General features: G+C 43.6%; 1 protein-coding gene across 8 annotated transcripts in view; it reads right to left on the bottom strand.

The window, feature by feature from the left end:
- Rufy3 (RUN and FYVE domain containing 3) overlaps positions 1-18,735 on the bottom strand; it is a 79,932-nt gene that overhangs the window by 43,279 nt on the left and 17,918 nt on the right. For 4 of the 8 annotated variants that reach the window (XM_052735322.1, XM_052735326.1, XM_052735324.1 and 1 more), the window contains exon 2: positions 5,983-6,036. The exons of the other annotated variants lie outside the window; for them this stretch is intronic. In XM_052735322.1, coding sequence (XP_052591282.1) covers positions 5,983-6,036 — 54 coding nt within the window. The remainder of the gene's footprint in view (positions 1-5,982; positions 6,037-18,735) is intronic. 8 annotated transcript variants of the gene reach the window in all.

Below are 18,735 nucleotides of genomic sequence, written 5' to 3'. Positions count from 1 at the left end.
TCTCACCAGAAAGCAGAATGAATGAAATTAAATGGAGAAGAAATAACTAAATAGTGGGGAAAAAACAAACAAACAAAACCCCAAACTTCAGAAAAATCACAAAACTCAAAGCAGAATCTTTGATAACAATATTAAAGCCAGAAATACTGACCTGTGTCTGCAATTCTAGTACCCAGGAGACTGAGGCAAAAGGGTCATGACCCGAGGTCAGCCTGGGCTCCCTGGCAATGCCCAGCCTCAAAAACACTAGGCTTCATTACTCTGTAAAGTGACAGCAACTGCCTCCTGCTCCAGTGCCACACGCCCTGCCCCGAGGAGCTTGATCCCTTCTCACACTGGAATCCCACATAATCCCTTCTTCCCATAAAACAACAACAGGGAAAAAACATTAGCCAACATTTTTCCATCGACCAGCAGAAGAGTCGAATGGCTGAAACCAGAGAAAGGAAAGACGAGACACTGGGCTCACTGTTCTTACAGAAACAAGCAGAAAAAGACATGTTTTTAAAATTGTTTTTGAGACAGGGTTTCTCTGTGTCCTCGGCTGTCCTAGAACTCACTCTGTAGACCAGGTGGGCCTTGAACGCACAGAGATCTACCTGCTTCTGCCTTCTGAGTGCTGGGATCAAAGGTGTGAGCCACCACCGCAACAAGCGAAACTGTAAAGGAAAACTGTATGTGGGTGATTTCCTAGAAAAATGCACACCAATTAGAACTAACAAGAAACAGAAAAACACGAGTAAAGATGTAACAAGCAAAGACACTGAGTTAGTAACAAAGCATAAACTAAGTCCCACACAGAGAAGACCAGAAACAAATAACCTTACTGTTGAAGATAATCAATCATTTAGAATTAATATCAATGTTCCACAAACTATTCTAACTTTCTCTACCACACCAATATTTCCTTGGGACAGAAGAAGAAGAGAGAGACCTGCACTGGAATATTCCTTATGAATAAAGACAAAAAAGGTCTCAACCGAACACTGGCAACATACAGAGAAGATCACTAATACAGCCAAGGAGGACGGATGCCAGAAGGCGAGGTGTGTTCCACATACGTAAGTTAAGCAATGCAGTCCAAGTCAATAGAGGCTGTGATTCCAGTAGACGCAGACAAAATGGCTGACATGTCCAGAAACATTTATATGTGACAAACTGGGAAAAGAAGGGAATTTCTTCTTCCTTTTTTTTTTTTTTTGTTGTTGTTTGTTTTTTTTTTTTTTTTTTTTTTTTGGTTTTTCGAGACAGGGTTTCTCTGTGTAGCTTTGCGCCTTTCCTGGAACTCACTTGGTAGCCCAGGCTGGCCTTGAACTCACAGAGATCCGCCTGGCTCTGCCTCCCGAGTGCTGGGATTAAAGGCGTGCGCCACCACCGCCCGGCGTTTGTTTGTTTTTTTAAGACAGGGTTTCTGTGTGTAACAGCTCTGGCTGTCCCGGAACTTGCTTTGTAGACGCACAGAGATCCACCTGCCTCTGCCTCCCCAGTGCTGGGATTAAAGGTGTGACCACGGCTGGCCAGCTGAGAAGAGAATTCCTTTAACCTGGTAAAATGCACTGGGAAAAACTCCTATCTAATACAGTATCTAAGGGTAGAAGAGATCGCTGAAGGTCAGCAACAAGATACATAAGATCACTTTTCCCATTTCTAAATAATGCCGTAGAAGAGAGTCAGGGCAATTAGGGATAACAAAAACAAGAGGCATCTAGATTAGAAGCAAGGGGTAAAATTATATTTTCAGAGACTACACTGTAGATTTAAAGAATCCATAAACAAACCAAGTATTAGCTAATAAGTGCACTTGGCAAGGTTACAGGATACAAGATCAATACAAGACTTAATTGTATACCAGTCTCTCCCCTGGCGTATTGCTTTCTGCAACTCACAGTGATCTAAAAATATTAAATGGAAAATTCCAGAAATAAACGACTAATAAGTTTTAAATTGCATGCTTTTCTATGCAGTGTAGTGGAAATGTATTCCTTTCTTGCCCACAATGGAAATGAATCACCCCTTTGTCCGGGCATCTCTATGCTGTTATAGACTATTATCTTAAGGTGTGTTACTTTTGTTTATGTTGCATTTATTAAACTCTGTGAAGCTGTGTTACTTTGTCTAAAGCACCTGATGGTCTAATAAAGAACTGAACTGGCCAATAGCAAGGCAAGAGAAAGGATAGGTGGGGCTGGAAGGCAGAGAGAAGATATAGAAGGAGAACTAGGGGAGGGAAGAAGTAGCCAAAGAAGGAGGAGGACATCAGAGGACAGTCACCCAGCTACACAGCAAGCCACGGAGTAAGAGTGAAAGTGAAATTACAGAAATAAGGAAAGGAATAAGCCCAGAGGCAACAGGTAGAAGGGATAATTTAAAATTAAGAAAAGCTGGCTAGAAACAAGCCAAGCTAAGGCCGGGCATTCATAATTAAGAATAAGCTTCCATGTGTGCTTTATTTGGGAGCTGGGTGGTGGCCCCCCAAAGAGAAAAAAACAAACAACACTATGCAATATAAGCTATATGCCTGTCAGTCACTCAGAAGCTGCCTTATAGTATTACAGTGTGTCTATTATTTATTAATAGCCTGAAAATGCAAGAGTAGTGATGCTGTAAAGTTAGATAGGCCAAAGAGACAGTCTGTTGGACAGTGAATTGTTCTGTGAGAAAATGAATATTCTCAGCTGTAAAAGAAATGAAAAGATACGCTCTGGTTGTGCTTCAGTATCACAAAGTATGTGAGGCTCATGTCCAATCAACCTTACTAGGCTATATTGTTACATTGTTATCTCTTATTAGCTAATGTTAATCTCTCATCCTGCCTAGTAAACAGAATGTTTTCCTTGAGAAATATACAGAAAATCATATTGCATACAGCCTTTAGTACTACTACAGTTTCATGAATCAACTGTATCTGGAATACATTCCTTAGAGATGAGAAGGGATCAAATTAGCAATGAACAGCTCACAAGTGACTTCACTTCAATGGTACCAAAAAGAAAACACTTAGAAATAAATTGACAAGAGAAGTGCAAGTTTTGTGTACTGAAAACAGAATGTGAAAACGAAAATTTAAAGCATCAAAATAAACAGAAATCCAATGTCAATGGATTTCAAAGACTTAATTATACTAAGATGGCAGTACTCCTTGAGTTAATGTAGATTCAAAGCAATCCCTATGAAAATCCAGCTGTCGCTGGGCGGTGGTGGCGCACGCCTTTAATCCCAGCACTTGGAAGGCAGAGCAGGCAGATCTTTGTGAATTTGAGGCCAGCCTGGTCTACGGAGCGAGATCCAGAAAAGGCACAAAGCTACACAGAAACTCTGTCTCCAAAACAAAACAAAACAAAAAATCCAGCTGTCTTATTTACAGGAATTGGCAAGCTTATCCTGAAATACCTATAGGAATGCAAAGGACACAGATGAATCAAAATAATCCTGAAAAAGAAAAGGGTTGGAGAGATGCTTCAGTGTTAAGAGTGCACAGTGCTCTTGCAGAGGACCCAAGTTTGATTCCCAGCACCCACAGCAAGCACCTCACAACCACCTGCAACTCCAGCTCCAGGGGATCTGACCCCTCTGGCCTCTGCAGGCATCTGCACTTGTGCGTGTACACACACACACACACACACACACACACACACACACACACACACACACACACACACAAATCAACTTTAATATTTTCATTGAAAAGGACCAGAGACCAAAATTCAAGAGCTAAAACTATAAAACTCATTATAGAAAACAGATCCGGGCTGGAGAGATGGTTCAGAGGTTAAGAGCACTGGCTGCTCTTCCAGAGGTCCTGAGTTCAATTCCCAGCAACCACATGGTGGCCTACAACCATCTATAATGAGATCTGACATGCGGTATACATAATAAATAAATAAATCTTTAAAAAAAAAAGAAAACATAGATCCAAAATTCTGTAAACTTGGGATAGGCAATATTTTCTTAGATATATGAGAGTAGACCCAAAGAGCATGCAACAAAAGAAAAAAAAGAGAGCTTTATTTCAACATAATTAAAAACATTTGTGCTTCAAAAAACATAATCAAGAAAGTAAAAAGACACATGCCCTATTCCAGCACTCAGGAGAAAGAGGCAGTCAGCTCTCTTTTTAAACTCAAGGCCAGCCTGGTTTATATATACAATTCCAGGCTAGCCAAAAATATACAGTAAAACCCTGTCTTAAAAATAAAAAATAAGGGACTGGAGAGATGGCTCAAAGGTTAAGAGCATTGATGCTCTTCCAGAGGTCCTGAGTTCAATTCCCAGCAACCACACGGTGGCTCACAACCATCTCTATGAGATCTGGTGCCCTCTTCTAGTGTGCAGGCAGACATGCAGTCAGAACACTGTATACATAATAATAAATGAATCTTTAGAAAATAATAAATAAATAAATAAATAATAACAAAACAAAGAAGGAAGGAAGGAAGAGGGCTGGAAAGACGGCTCAGACATTAGCACACACATAGCAGCAGCTCATAACCATCTGTAACTCCAGTTCCAGATGATCTGACACCCTCTTCTGGCTTCCGTGGACACCACACACACACACACACACACACACACACACACACACACACACACACTGCACATATATGCATGCAGACACAAAACTAATAATAAGTTTTTAAAAACAGAAAACAGAGAACTAGCAAGTACTAATGAAGGATCTAAAGAAATTACAATCTTAGGCACTGATAGCAGCAATGTAAATGGTGCAGGTGCTTTGGACAAGTCCGACATTTCTCAAAAATGTTAGGGGCTGGGCTGGAGACACGGCTCATTGGTAAGGAGCCCTGACTGCTCTTCCAGAGGACCTGCCTTAGAGTCCTAGCACCCATATGGATGGAGCCTTACAACTGTCCCATGATGCCCTCTTCTGGACCCCATGTGCACCAGGTACACCTGTAGTGCAAAGACATAGATCTAGGTAAAACATCCAAACACATAAAGTAAAAAATAAGTTAAAAATTGTTGAATTACCATTTTATCTAGAATTCTACTTCAAGATATTTTCTCAATATGAAACATTATGGAGCCATTGTGTGTTTCCACATAAACATTCCTTACAATTAGCCCCAAACATGACAAATATCTACCCACACACATAATGGATAGACAAAATATGGTATTTCATACCACAGAATGTTTTCTGGCTATAACATGGACGAACCTTGAAAACATGCTAAGTGAGAGAAGCTACAAACAGACATGTATTTCACGACAGTGTTTCTATGGAATGTCCAGAACAGGCAATCTACAAAGACGAAAAGGACACTGGGGATTGATTGGCATGGACAGGGAGGTAGAAGAAATGGGGAATGGTTGATAATGGGTACAAGGGTTCCTCTCTAGGGAGATGAAAACATTATAGAATTGGATGGTGGTGACGGAAACACACAGCTTTGTGAATGCACTAACAATCACTCTGTATACTGTAAAAGGGTAATCTTTACCTGGTGTGAGAAATTCATCTCAATAAAGCTGTCATTAGGAAAAAAACTAAAGAGATTCAAGAGGCAGTGACATATAATTTGTATCATCTTGATGCAGACCACTGAAACAAAGACACCAGAGATCCAATACTCTAAAAAGTGGGCTGGACTTTTAATATTTTCAAAAATTGCTATTACTTTTGACTGCTGTGAAATTCACAAATATAAAAGCAAATTTAAAAATAAGTCATAGAAAATTCTGATGTAATCTTACAATGTTACCCTTTTTATCTTAAAAAAATAATGTCCCTTTTAAAAGTGTTGACAACTACCCTAAGGAGCACTGTAAATACACAGAGTGCTGTACTACCTGCAGGCAAGCACAGGGACTTCTCAGTGATCGCCATGGCACACAAAACCCGAATCGGACACTCCTTCTTATGGAAGACAATCAATAGGTGGTTAGAAAATAAAAAAAGGAAAGGAGCAAAGGAAAAGGAAACAGAAAGGAGAAGCTGAAAGATGCTGGTGTGGCACGCACCTTCTGTATCATCACGCACTTGCTCCACCAAATCTGTCAAATCCTCCCAAGAGTCTTTGCAAACGGCAAAAAGAAAGGAAAAGAAAGAAAAATGTCATGCAAGCCAAGAAAGGAAAGTGCTATTAAAAATAGACTTCACAAGGGGTAAGGAGAGGGAGGCGGCCTGGGGCTCTGTCATTTAACACAGAGGTTAGCAGTGAAAGGGGCCCGGACTGTGACCAAGGAGGCAGAGGTGTCGTTGTGATTACGGAATGTTTCAAAGCTAAGGTTGGTCACTTCACGGTTTTCTTTTTCTTTTTCTTTTTTTTTTTTTTTTTTTGGTTTTTCAAGACAGGGTTTCTTTGTGTAGCTTTGCGCCTTTCCTGGAACTCTCTTTGTAGACCAGGCTGGCCTCGAATTCACAGAGATCCGCCTGGCTCTGCCTCCCGAGTGCTGGGATTAAAGGCGTGTGCCACCACTGCCCGGCGACTTCATGGTTTTCAATGCGAAGAAACAAGTACGCTCACTTCACAAACAAGCAACACAGATTTTCTTCTGTTGAAAACCATATCAGACTCTGAAATCTAATGTATGCCACATTAATACCATTTGGCACTTATTCGATCACTTCAGTAAAGCTGAAAGCATGTGGAATTTTTTTTTAGACTTAGGGCAAATCTCATGACGAAAATAATTGACTTTTCTTAAAATAATAAAAAAAATCTACACATAATTTCTAACCAGATCTTGCCCACAGAACAAAGACAAAAGATGCTATTCTAAAGACACATAAAATAAACCACCTAAAAGTCACTAAAGTGACTTCACCATGCAGAATTAGGAAGGTGTGGGCAGCACCCCACAACCACAAACGTTAATGTCTCTGCAGGGCATGAATGGGTATTCAGATTAAATAATGAAGTCTAATATAGCCTCAAGCAAATGCAAGGCATGCGAGGTTATCACCACATGAGTTCAGGAACATTTATGAAAAACACTTCAGGCTTCCAGGAGTTTGTTTTCTTTCTAAAGATTGTTTTTTTATGTGTACGTGTGTTTCTGTGTGTAGACTGCACATGTGCTGGTGCCCAGAGAAGCCTGAAGAGGGCGCCAGAGTCCCCGGAACTGCATTTATAGGTGGTTGTAACTCAAGTGGCCAAATGTGAGTGCTGGGAACCAAATTCAGGTCCTCTGGAAGAGCAGCAAATGCTCTTCACCCCTGAGCCACTTCTCCAGTTCCCAGAGACTGTTTTTTTAAAGCTGTGGCTTTGTATGTGCAAATACCCCTTAGAAAGTGTCTCACATAGGAAAAAGGATGCTTCCATCGTCACAGTGAGCTGGTACCTAAACATCCTATGTGTAGACACAGTTGAGTACGTTGTTCTAGTTATAATCCTTTGACTGTGTTATGTGCTGCCACTGTATGCCATGGAAGGTCACCGTTCATACAAACATGCTTTCAACCATCTATCCACATTACTGTTCTACAGATTGACTGTGGCATCTCGCCAGTCAACGGAATTCAACCATCTATTCACATTACTGTTCTACAAATTCACTGTGGCATCTCGCCAGTCAACAGGACGCACATCCCATCTTACCTTTCATTCACTAAACCTGGTCACCTAATAAAACAGAATCTCTCCTTAGTAAGACAAAAACAAAGCTCTTCCAAGACTTGTGCAGAGAATCTGGAAAGTACAGTGTCTACCAAGGGTCTCGCTGATGTCTCCTTCGGTTTGCCCTATGTGGAGCACAGTTTTTGATCCCCTCCCTACCCCCATCTCTACAGGACCACACTCATAGCCTGTCCCAGGCTGGCCTAGAACACTCTCTGTAACTCAAGCTTGTAGCAGGAATCTTAGAAGGTCTTATTAATAAAATCAAACCTGAGGCCAGTTATTGGGGGTGAACACTGGAAGATCAGAGAGACAGAACAAGCCACAGCTAACCTCACCTGGCCAACTTCTCAGCTGATCCTGTTTCCTCAGACTGGAGGCCTCTGAGTCCTCATCCAGAATGGGTCTCAGCTGAACTGCTGCTCGAAAGCCTGAAAGCTTAACCAGCCAAATGCTTCTAGTTCCTGGTCCTCACGCCTTATATACCTTTCTGCCTTCTACCACCACTCCCTGAGATTAAAGGCATGAGTCACCATGCCTGGCTGTTTCCAATGTGGCCTTGAACTCACAGAGATCCCAGATGGATTTCTGCCTCTGGAATGCTAGGATTAAAGGCGTGTGCTACCACTGCCTATCCTAAGTATCTAGTGGCTTTTCTGTTCTCTGACCCCAGATAAGTTTATTAGGGTACACAATATTTTGGGGAACACAATACCACCACACAAGCTGGCTTTGAACTCAGAACAATCCTTCTGCCTCAGTTTTTTGAGTGCTGGGATTATGGGGTAGGTGGGATTTCAGAAATACACCATCATGCTCGGGTCTGTTTTCTTTTTCAAGAAAGGTATGTGAGTAATGCACCCCACCGAGAAGAGTCTCCTCTCACAGAGGTCAAGAACTGTCTCACGTTCACTTCTCTTTCCTCGGGTGTCCCCGGAATTTACTGCAGAACAGACAGTGGGTTGGGGGTGTGGCTAGCAAGCACTCCACCTCCCCAGAAAAGAACGGACATGCTATTCTTTTATAACTCAAACTCTAAGTTTTATAAAATATTTCTGTTTTGTTTTGGGGACAGGGTCTCACTCTGTAGACCAGGCTGGTCTCAAACTCAAGAGATCCACCTGCTTCTGCCTCTCCAGTTACAACAGTATTTAATACATTAACTCAAGGGGTGGGCAGACCACACCTGCTTCTTTCCTAACACTCGATTTTTCAAAAGAGTATATTTTTACCTCAAGCATGCTTTTCCTGCTCTGAACAACCATATTAACAGGAAGTAGCAATAAATCGCGTATTTATAAACTAGAGACAAGAGCAGTCGCAATGCCTGTCGGCTGGTTAGTTTGTCAACTTGACACAACCTAGGGAAGTGCTCCTCAACCTTCCTAACGCCGCTGCCGGCTGCAACCCTCTAATACAGTTCCTGTGTTGTGGTGATCTCAACCATAAAGTGATTTTTGTTGCTACCTCATGACTGTAATATTTCTATTGTTATGAATCGTAAAATAAATACCTGATACGCAAGCTATCTGACATGCGACCCCTGTGAAAGGGTCATTCAACCCACAAGGGTGTCCTCACTTACAGGTTGAGAAGCACTGAGCTGGCATAACCTGGAAAGAGGGAACCTCCAGCAATTTTCTCTAGGTTCTCACTTCAGCCATACATACCGCCTTGACATCCCTCCATTATGTACAATGTAATAGACCTTTTCTTATCCAGAGTTGGTTGGGGTTGGTGTTTTTCTAGATAGGGTTTCTCTGTGTAACAGCCCTGGCTGTCCTGGATCTCACTCAGAAGACCAGGCTGGCCTTGAACTCACAGAGATCTGCTTGCCTCTGCCTCCCAAGTGCTGGGATTACAGCTGTGCATCACCACTGCCACCTGGCGGAGTTGGTGCTTTTTACAGCGACAGAAAGCAATCTCAAATGACCTGCTAGCTAACAGCATAGACAGGCCTGGCTTAAGAATTTGCTATAGGCCAGGAGTGGTGGCAGCACTTGGGAGGCAGAGGCAGGCGGATCTCTGAGTTCGAGACCAACCTGGTCTATAGAGCTAGTTCCTGACTACAGAGTCTCAATCTTAAAAAAACAAAACAAAACAAAAAAGTATTTGCTATATAGATTCATAACTGCACCAGATGTTAAAGCATGGCCAGGAAGCTTCTGAAGCAGCTTTGGCTAAACAGCTTAATTCCCATCTCTAAGACTGACCCAGGCCAGGCAGTGGTGGTGCACGACTTTAATCCCAGCACTCGGGAGCAGAGACAGATGGATCTCTGTGAGTTCGAGGCCAGCCTGGGCCATAAGGTGAGTTCTAGGACAGGCTCCAAAGCTATACAGAGAGACCCTGTCTCAAAAAAACAAAACAACAAGAACAACAACAAAAAAAGACTGACCCAGAAGGAAACCTAGAGTTCTCATAGCCTATGTAGTACCACATGACTGAGATCAAACACGTGACCACTACTCTTCCAAACACTAGATTACTTAAAAGTCAGTTATTATTTATCATTGTGTATGTATGTATGATGTAAAGACATGCCCCACTACAGAGTGAGTTTGAGGTCAGTCTGGGCTACTTAAGACTCTGTCTCATCTATCTATCTTTATCTATCTATCTATCTATCTATCTATCTATCTATCTATCTATCTATCTACCTACCTACCTACCTACCTGTCTGTTTGTCTATCTGCAGGGCCTGTAACTTGTGATCCTCCAGTCTCAACCTCCCCAGTGTTGGGATTACAAGGAATATACTGCCATGCTCAGTTCAAAATAAGGTTTAAATGTTTAAAGCACCATGATAGGGTATTTTTACATATATTTACAGCATTACTGGCTGTCTCAGATATTTTACTTCTAAAACGAAAACTGGCAAAATGTTTAAGGTGTACCAATAGACACCCAAACTACATTAGAAAACTAAGAACTCAACTGTCTGCAATATAGCAATGACCAAAGAAACTATGGCAATACACTCTACTAAAGACACTAAAGGAGTGGTCGAGTTGTCAGTAACTTCTCATCAGCCATCCTGGGGACGAAGCAGGGCCCTGCACATGCTAGGCAAGAGTTTTACATCTGGCTGTATCCCCACCTAAAATTTTGTAATTTAAATTGCAAAGGCTGTCCTCAAACCCACTCTGTAGGCTCTGAACCTTTGATCATCCTGCTTCAAGCCTTCTGGGCAGCTGGAATTACAGGCCTAAGATCCTGCAGGGAAAACATAGAGGTAATACAGGAGATGACCACAGATGTGTAACACTGTGAAGATGTATGTGAACACTGGGCATGCATGTTCAAAAAGAGCGTCTAGATAGAATTTTAAGTAAGATGTATTACCTTTTATTTCATATATTTTTGTATATTGTGACTTTAGCAAAATAGTTTCAATGAAAATATACATGTATAATAACACTAAACATTTCATTTTTTAAAATTCCATTACTTTGAACATAATGATACAGAAACTTGTATTTTGGGGATATTTAAGTACGCTGAAAAGTAAACAATTGCTTAGGAACAGTTTCACTTATCTACATAAATGTTTCTAGCTCAAAGAATCCTCTTTTTTCTCTAGAACAGTAACCAACAAAAACTGGAGGCTGAGGAGATGGTTCACTGCGCAAAATACCTGGTGTGCAAGGGTGAGGATCTCAGTGTAGAACCCCAAAGACTCGTGGTTATCCATATCTGTAACCGCAGTTCTGGGGTGGAGCCTGCTGGCCAGCCAGTCCAGCCAATCAGTGCGAGAACTTGTCTCTCAAACAGTAAAGTGGAGAAGAGATAGTGGAAGACACCTGAGGTCAACCTCGGGCCTCTTTATGTGGACACATGTACCTACAAATACCGTGTACATACATACACTTTACGCGTGCGTGCGCACACACACACTTCACACAAACATACACACGCAAAACAACAAAAATTATAAAGGATTACTCCCCTGAAAGCTATTCAGAATGCTGAGACAGGAGGATGCCGAACTCAAAGTTAACCCTGGGCAACACAGAGATTCCCCAACACTTCCTGGTGGTCATAGCAACTGGCAGGGGCTAGAGAAACCACAAGAGAAAAGCTCTCTGCTAGAGATGCAGCTCAGTGGTTGAGTGCCTGCTGATGCATGCATGGGACCCTTGGTTTGATTTCTCAGCATCACAAAAACACAAACCAACGCCATCCTGTCAAAAAGCAAGAAAGCAACGAAGCTGAAAGCAGAGGCATGGTGGGCATGCACAGCGAGTGCTCTCTTCCCAGCCAGAACTTGATACCCAGGCTTGGGACTCCAGCAATTTGGATAAAACTGAATTTCATGTAACCACTATCACTGTTAGGAAAATCTGAAATGGGGGCTGAAGAGATGGCTCAGAGGTTAAGAGCACTGGCTGCTCTTCCAAAGGTCCTGAGTTCAATTCCCAGCAACCACATTGTGGCTCACAACCACCTATAGTAAGATATGATGCCCTTTAAAAAAAAAAAAAAAGAAAAAGAAAAAGAAAAAAAGAAAGAAAGAAAAATCTGCAATGATTTTATATTTCAGAGATGAGAACGAATGACTTCATTTATTTGTGATGCTGAAGCTGACAATCAATGAAGAGTTCGTGGGGGCTCTTCCATTCATTACAAAGGCACAAAGGGTGGGGGTGGGGTGAGGGAGATGGCTTCGTGGTTAAGAGCACCAAAGAAGACCGGAGATCAGATCCCAACATTCATGTAACAAGCCTGGTGCCTCCAAATGTCTCTAATCCCTTCTCCCAGGAAGCTGATGTCCTCTTCTGTCCTGTGCATGCCCAGACACATTACATACACTCACACAGACAGAGAGACACATACACAATGATTACATATTTTTTAAAGCACAAGGGGAGCAGGCATCATGGTACACGAACACACTATAAACCCTGCGACTTGGTAGGTGGAGGCAGGAGGGTAAGACCAGCCTGGGGGCCCATGGCCAGACACTGTCACAAAACCAAACAACTAAACAAAAACAACTCAAACAGTCTATTTTTCTTAAGGCCTAAATTAAAGGTTAACAGAGAACCTCTGTCCACCGGAGAGTAAAACTGTAAGCCTCTGCAAAGAACCACAGAAGCAAGACTGGGAGTAACCTCCGGGAGGAGGAGGAAGGCACTCAGAGAGGGCCAATTCTGATCTCCCCCCACAACAGTGCTGATACAGAGGCCTCCAGCCCGCCTAGAGCAATCTCGGATGGCGACCGGGGGACTGTAACACAAGTAAAATCTAGTATTTCTTACCCAGACTTAGGGATTTACCGAGTCCAGAGGCTAGGAGGGTAAAACTTACCGAGGAGGGTGGCCTGACACACTCACTGCTCTCCCAGCAGAGCAACAAGAAAAGGTGAACCTTGTCCAGAGTACTTTGCCCCTGGCCTTGCATGGAGTTCACAAAGACTGCCTTGTGCACACATAATCACGACTGAGAACCTGACACTATAAATCTAAGACTAACTGCCACTGGCAACAAATGTGCCAAAAGTCTCCCCAAGGGCTGATTGCAAAAGGGCTGTGTGTGTGTGTGTGTGTGTGTGTGTGTGTGTGTGTGCGCCTGTGTGTGTGTGGGGGGGGGATGCAGGGCGATGTCCTCTATCGCTTTCTACCTTCTTTTTTGAGACGCTGACTCTTACTGAGCCCAGAGTTCTGCTTCTCTAGAACGACTGCCAGTGAGCAGCAGGCATCCATCCTCCTGTCCCGGCAGGCGCTGCCAGCACAGGTTGGATGCACTACTGCACTGCCGCACCCAGACTGAACGTGCTCTGGAAACATGAACGCACAACACAAGCACCTCATCCACTGAGCCACATTCCGGCCCCCAGAATTTATGTTCTGAGCATTCAGGAGAGCAGTAAACCCTGTACAGAGGCCTTCTTCTGTGATCCCAGCATTTAGGATGAAGAGGTGGGGGCGGGGGACCGAGAGAGCAAAGACTTCCACCTGCTACACAGCAACTTTGAAGCTGGCCTGAGCTATACAAGCTGCTGCCTCTCCACCCCCCCAAAAAGCTAAAGGAATGTAAGGGAATAAAGGAGATGCTGTGCTGAATGCACCTAGGTCTGGACACCTGGGGTCACTGTGTACTTGGCATGCAGGATGGCACTCACATGCTCATGGGCGTGGCAGTCAGCAAGCATAACACTGTGACTTTTAACAGAAATGTGAAAAATAAATAGTGCAAATTCAAAGATGGAGATATGATTCAGTGGTTAAGAACACTGGGTACTCCTCTAGAGGACCTAGGTTTATTCCCAGCGCTCACATGGTGGCTCACAACTATCCATAATTCTAGGTCTAAGGGATCCGATGTTGTCTTCCGGCCTCCATTAGCACGTACCTATGAGGTGCACAGACATACATGCAGGCAAAATACTCACACACATAAAATAAGAATTGAAAAATATATTGGAAAATGAAAAAAAAAAAGTGATGCTTCTGCTTCACGTGCTCACACACACGTGAAACTCCTCTCACAGGAAGTACTGGGGTAGAAGTGAGATGAATGGGTCAACAAGTGCCCAGGTTTTCAAAAGTATTTTGTAGGGGAAAGTCATTTTCCCGGCTAGAGAGACGCTTGGAGTTAAGAAGCAGGTATTGCTCTTGCAGAGGAACTGAGTTCTGTTCCCAGGCCCCACATAAGGTGGTTCATGGTTGTCTGTATCTCCAACTATAGAAGTGACATCCTCTTTTGAGCTCCATGGGCAACTACACTCACAAACACATTTAAAAAACAAACAAACAAAAAAACAAATCAAAAACCTTTAGGGGCCGGAGAGACGTCTCAAGAGGTTTAGAGCATTGGCTGTTCTTCCAGAGGACCCAGGTTCAGTTCCCAGCACCCACATGGCAGCTCACAACTGTCTGTAACTCTGGTTCCAGGGGGTCTGGCACCCTCACACAGCCATACATGTAGGTAAAATACCAATATACATAAAATAAGAATAAAAGAAATAAAAAAAAAAACCTTTAAAAAAGTGATTTCTGGATTAGAAGACTACACCCTTTGTTGACTACATTAAAGGTGTAAAGAAGTAGGAAAAATATAGAAATCACTTGAATTTCATTACCTAGAGATAATCAATTTTTTTATTTTCTTTTGCATGTTTATGTGTATTTTTGTATTAAAAATTATGGTGATGGCACACAGTTGATGATGGCACATAGGTATCTATGGCACACAGGTGTCTATGGCACACAGTTGATGATGGCACATGGTGTCTATGGCACATGGTTGTCTATGGCACACGGTGTGTATGGCACACGAGTGTCTATGGCACACAGTTGATGATGGCACACGGGTGTCTATGGCATACGAGTGTCTATGGCACACGGTGTCTATGGCACACGGTGTCTATGGCACACGGTGGCTATGGCACACGGTGGCTATGGCACACAGTGGCTATGCCTCCTTCTGACCTCCTTGTGCTCCTCCTGTAAAATACACACTGTACTTTTTTTTATTAAAACCTATGTGATTCCCTGGCTATGATGCTTGCATACAGGAAACATGGATGGGTAGACGTACTTCATGCTAACAGGGAGATCTTGGCATCAGCATGTCTAACAGTCCCTAGATGACAAGCCCTTCTCTCTCACCTTGAGATGATCCACCCAGCAGTACATTCCCACTGGACACAAAACCCTTACTCCAAACCTGCACCTATACTATCTTTCGGGAAATGCCATCAGCAGTAACTGCTGCCTGGGTTTGAAGTCCACACTCTAGTTTCTAAGAAGACAGGATTACCCTTGGACAAACCAGCAGCCCACACTTGCTTCAGAGGAACCTCTGATATCTTCAGTTCACTGTAACCTTCACTGTGATTACGAGGTCTTGGAGAGCAAGGCCCCAAGGACTAAACCTTGCCTCGAGGGATGCACAACAGTAGTAACAAACCAACAGACAAACACACACTCCTGGTCTGAAGTCCTACGCTTGCTGGTTTTCCTACAATCCTCTCTCCCTTGCTAGTACAGATGCTGCACATCTGACCAGCAAGGCCAAGGCGCCTGCTGGAGGGACCCCTGGTTCTGCATCGTCAGCCTTTGCATGCTCTGTCATCACACATGGTCTCTATGGCAACCCTAAGTCAAAGGAGCAGAGCTTCATTTCTCAACATGTCCTAAAACATGTAATTCCTCCCAAGCCAGCCAGGGCTACAATAAGACCCTGCTCAAAATAAATAAGTAACTTCAAACTTGTAGTTAAGCAAATGTTTTTGCTTGTTCGTGTGTTTAATACAATTAACCAACCATCTATGCATCTGTTCTCAATGATGGATTCCCTATCAGAGGGCAATAGAGAGCTAGACGATTCCTGGTAACAGGGTAACTTACCATTTATCTGGTTTTGAGCCAGGGAACTGGAAGGCAGTAAGGAATAATCTAGGTTTTATCACCTTGCCTCAGACTCCCAAGCAGCTGACATTTCAGATGTGTGCCCCCCCCACCTGGCCCCTAAACTTCTGTGCATGTGAATGTCATTCTGCATGTGACATATGTATCTATGCACATGGATGCAGGTGTGCGAGCATGGGCATGTATGGAGGTCAGATATTGACATTCAGTGTCACCCTCAGCAGCTCTCTACCTCTGACTGAACCTGGAACTCAGTGGTTAGGCCAGCCTGGCTGACCAGAGAACCCCCAGGGGTCTCCTCTCCTGTCTGCCTCCCAGTGCTGGGATTTCATGTCTGTGCCGCCACACCCTTTTCATGTGGGTGTGGGCATAAGAACCAGCTCCTCAAGTTCGCACAGCCAGTACTCTACCCACTGAGCCCTCGACAGCGCTACACTGAGGAATTAAAAAAAAACAACAAAATCAACTTATTAGTCACCCAAACCAAACAGGTATCCCCAAAAGATAAATAAGTGTAGGAATATGGAAGACAAGGGGACATGAGCTTAAAAAGCTGGATATTTAGTTTAGGAATGATTTAGAGACTTCATTTAGATCACAAATCTACAATTTATGGAGTAAAGGTAATAAACCTCAACATATCATTTTCTCTCTTGAAATAGAATACTACTTCAGGGGTCAGAACCACAGGTAAGTTGCTGTTAACACTCGGAAATATGACGGGACCTACCCTGTCCCTGTGCCTGCCATTGACTAGTTTCTGCAAACAGTCTTGTTTCTTGTCTTCCTGATTCTGGAGGAAGTGCACAAAATTCTTGTTTCAAGAATGCTGCTCTAAGAAATCCGGATGCAAAGGAGCACAAATAATTACAAAGCACATCACTTCATCTCAGAAATGGCACAATTTCTAAATTCCTACAAACATGTGTAAAGTGTCTTGCTTCCATTCCTGAGAAAGCCAAGGGCACAGTCTCTAAGTACCCAGAGTGCTTCCCGGAGGAAGCTGAGGAAGCCCTGAGTCCATGCATGCTGTCTGACGCGTGCACAGCTCGGGACGGGGGAGGCCTTTGTCTGGTACAAGTTTGACTGTTTACAAATGATTGACCAGTGTGTGCAAAAACTAGCAAGTTCAGCCGCCTCCTCCTGGGTGCTTACTGCCTGAGACCACTCCTCTGCAGACACCTTGGTGTTTGTTGCACAGTAAACACACCGAGGTTCCAGATTGCTGCAGGACTTGGTGCCACTCCACCCAAGCCCAGCTTTTCTGTCCACGTGTCTGTGTCTGTCCTTCTTTCATTCCCTCACCGCCCCAGTCAGGTTCCAGACCCATGCCATGGACGGCATGATAGCTTTACAAGTCCTTTACTGGGAACTTCCACTATGCTTCCAGAAACTTAAAAAAATCAAAGAATATTTCTGATAGTTCAGTTTCCTGGCAGTTGTGTGTCTCTAAATCAGCACACAAAAGCTCTTGAGAAGTGGAGGCAGGAGGATGAAGGGTTCAAGGCCAGCCAAGGGCTGAATAGCAGGTTCAAGAGCAGCCAGGGCTATAGGAGACCCTGTTTCAAAAACAAAACAACGTAACAGCAAAAGAAACTCAATTTTACACAAATGAGATTGCTCCTTTAGTGTTGACAAGACAGAGAAAACCAAGTCATATCCTAAATGACTGAATTCAGCTCTTCACGGGAGCTGTGTATTGTTTCTATGGTAGGATAACACCCAGCAAAGAGTCACCGTGAGCCACGGAAGGTTAAACTGATGACATGATAATGCTTCCTTGGTTAGCCAGGTCTAGCAGCACAAAGAGCAAGCCTTGTCTTACTTTTTTATTCTTTGCTGGTGAAAGGGACTCAGGACCTGGAGATAAGAGCTCGGCAGCCACCCCGGGCATTGTGCCAATATCTCCAGCCCCACGGGCCTCTTGGTCATCAAGCAGCTTCCACTTCTCAGGTGCTCTTCCTTCCCTCTGTGTTCACTTTTCACTACTTTCGACTGGAATTGTTATCGCTCACCTGGGCCATTTTAACAGTCGCGGCTAGGGTCCCTGGAGAGCTCACTCTGTACTAAGAACCTCGGTTCATGTTATCCCTGGGTATAAAGCCCCAGCAGCTTAGAGTCAGGCCCAGGCGGCCCATGGCCAAGTGTTATCTTTCCAACCTCACCCCCTGCGGTGCCACACACAGCCCTGCAGGCTCCTGACCACCTGCTCTTCCTTGGCAGGGACAGCTCGGTAAGCACTGAGAAGCCCTGCCCCACGGCCACTATGTCGGAGGTCTAGCTCAAGCTTTATGCCATGAAGCTTCCCTGGCCCTTCCCTCTCCTTTCCAGTAGACTCAATCCTTCACTCTGACCAGGAGATGAGCTTTTAATTTTTAGGAGAGGACACATAAGAACGAGGGATCATTCTGAATGCCAACAAGCACGGAGATAAGGAATCCAAGTGTTTATTTTCTAAGCACTGCAGTGGGCAGAAAGGCCTTTCTAGCCAGTGGCCTCATGGTGAAGTCTAGGAACTGTTACAGAAAAATAAGACTTGGAGTGCACATTATCTCAAGAGACAACAATTTTGCCCATTTTCTTTTCTGAAATCGAGGGATCTCTAGGGTTTGAGTGGATTGGACCTTTTCTGTACAAATCAACCTGGAGACAGTCTAGGAGTTCCACTGTCAGTTACTCACATAATCACTGACCACACAGTTAAATCCAATCTTTAGAAGAAAAGCAGACATTTCTTGGATCAATGGCTGTTTAGACACAGCAGAGCAAAGAATCGAACC

The sequence above is a fragment of the Peromyscus californicus genome, unplaced genomic scaffold (assembly GCF_007827085.1).
Source record: "Peromyscus californicus insignis strain IS unplaced genomic scaffold, ASM782708v3 Scaffold_13__1_contigs__length_99412109, whole genome shotgun sequence".
Taxonomy (NCBI): domain Eukaryota; kingdom Metazoa; phylum Chordata; class Mammalia; order Rodentia; family Cricetidae; genus Peromyscus; species Peromyscus californicus.
Note: the sequence above shows the minus strand (reverse complement) of the source record. Positions and strands in the feature narration are given on the sequence as shown.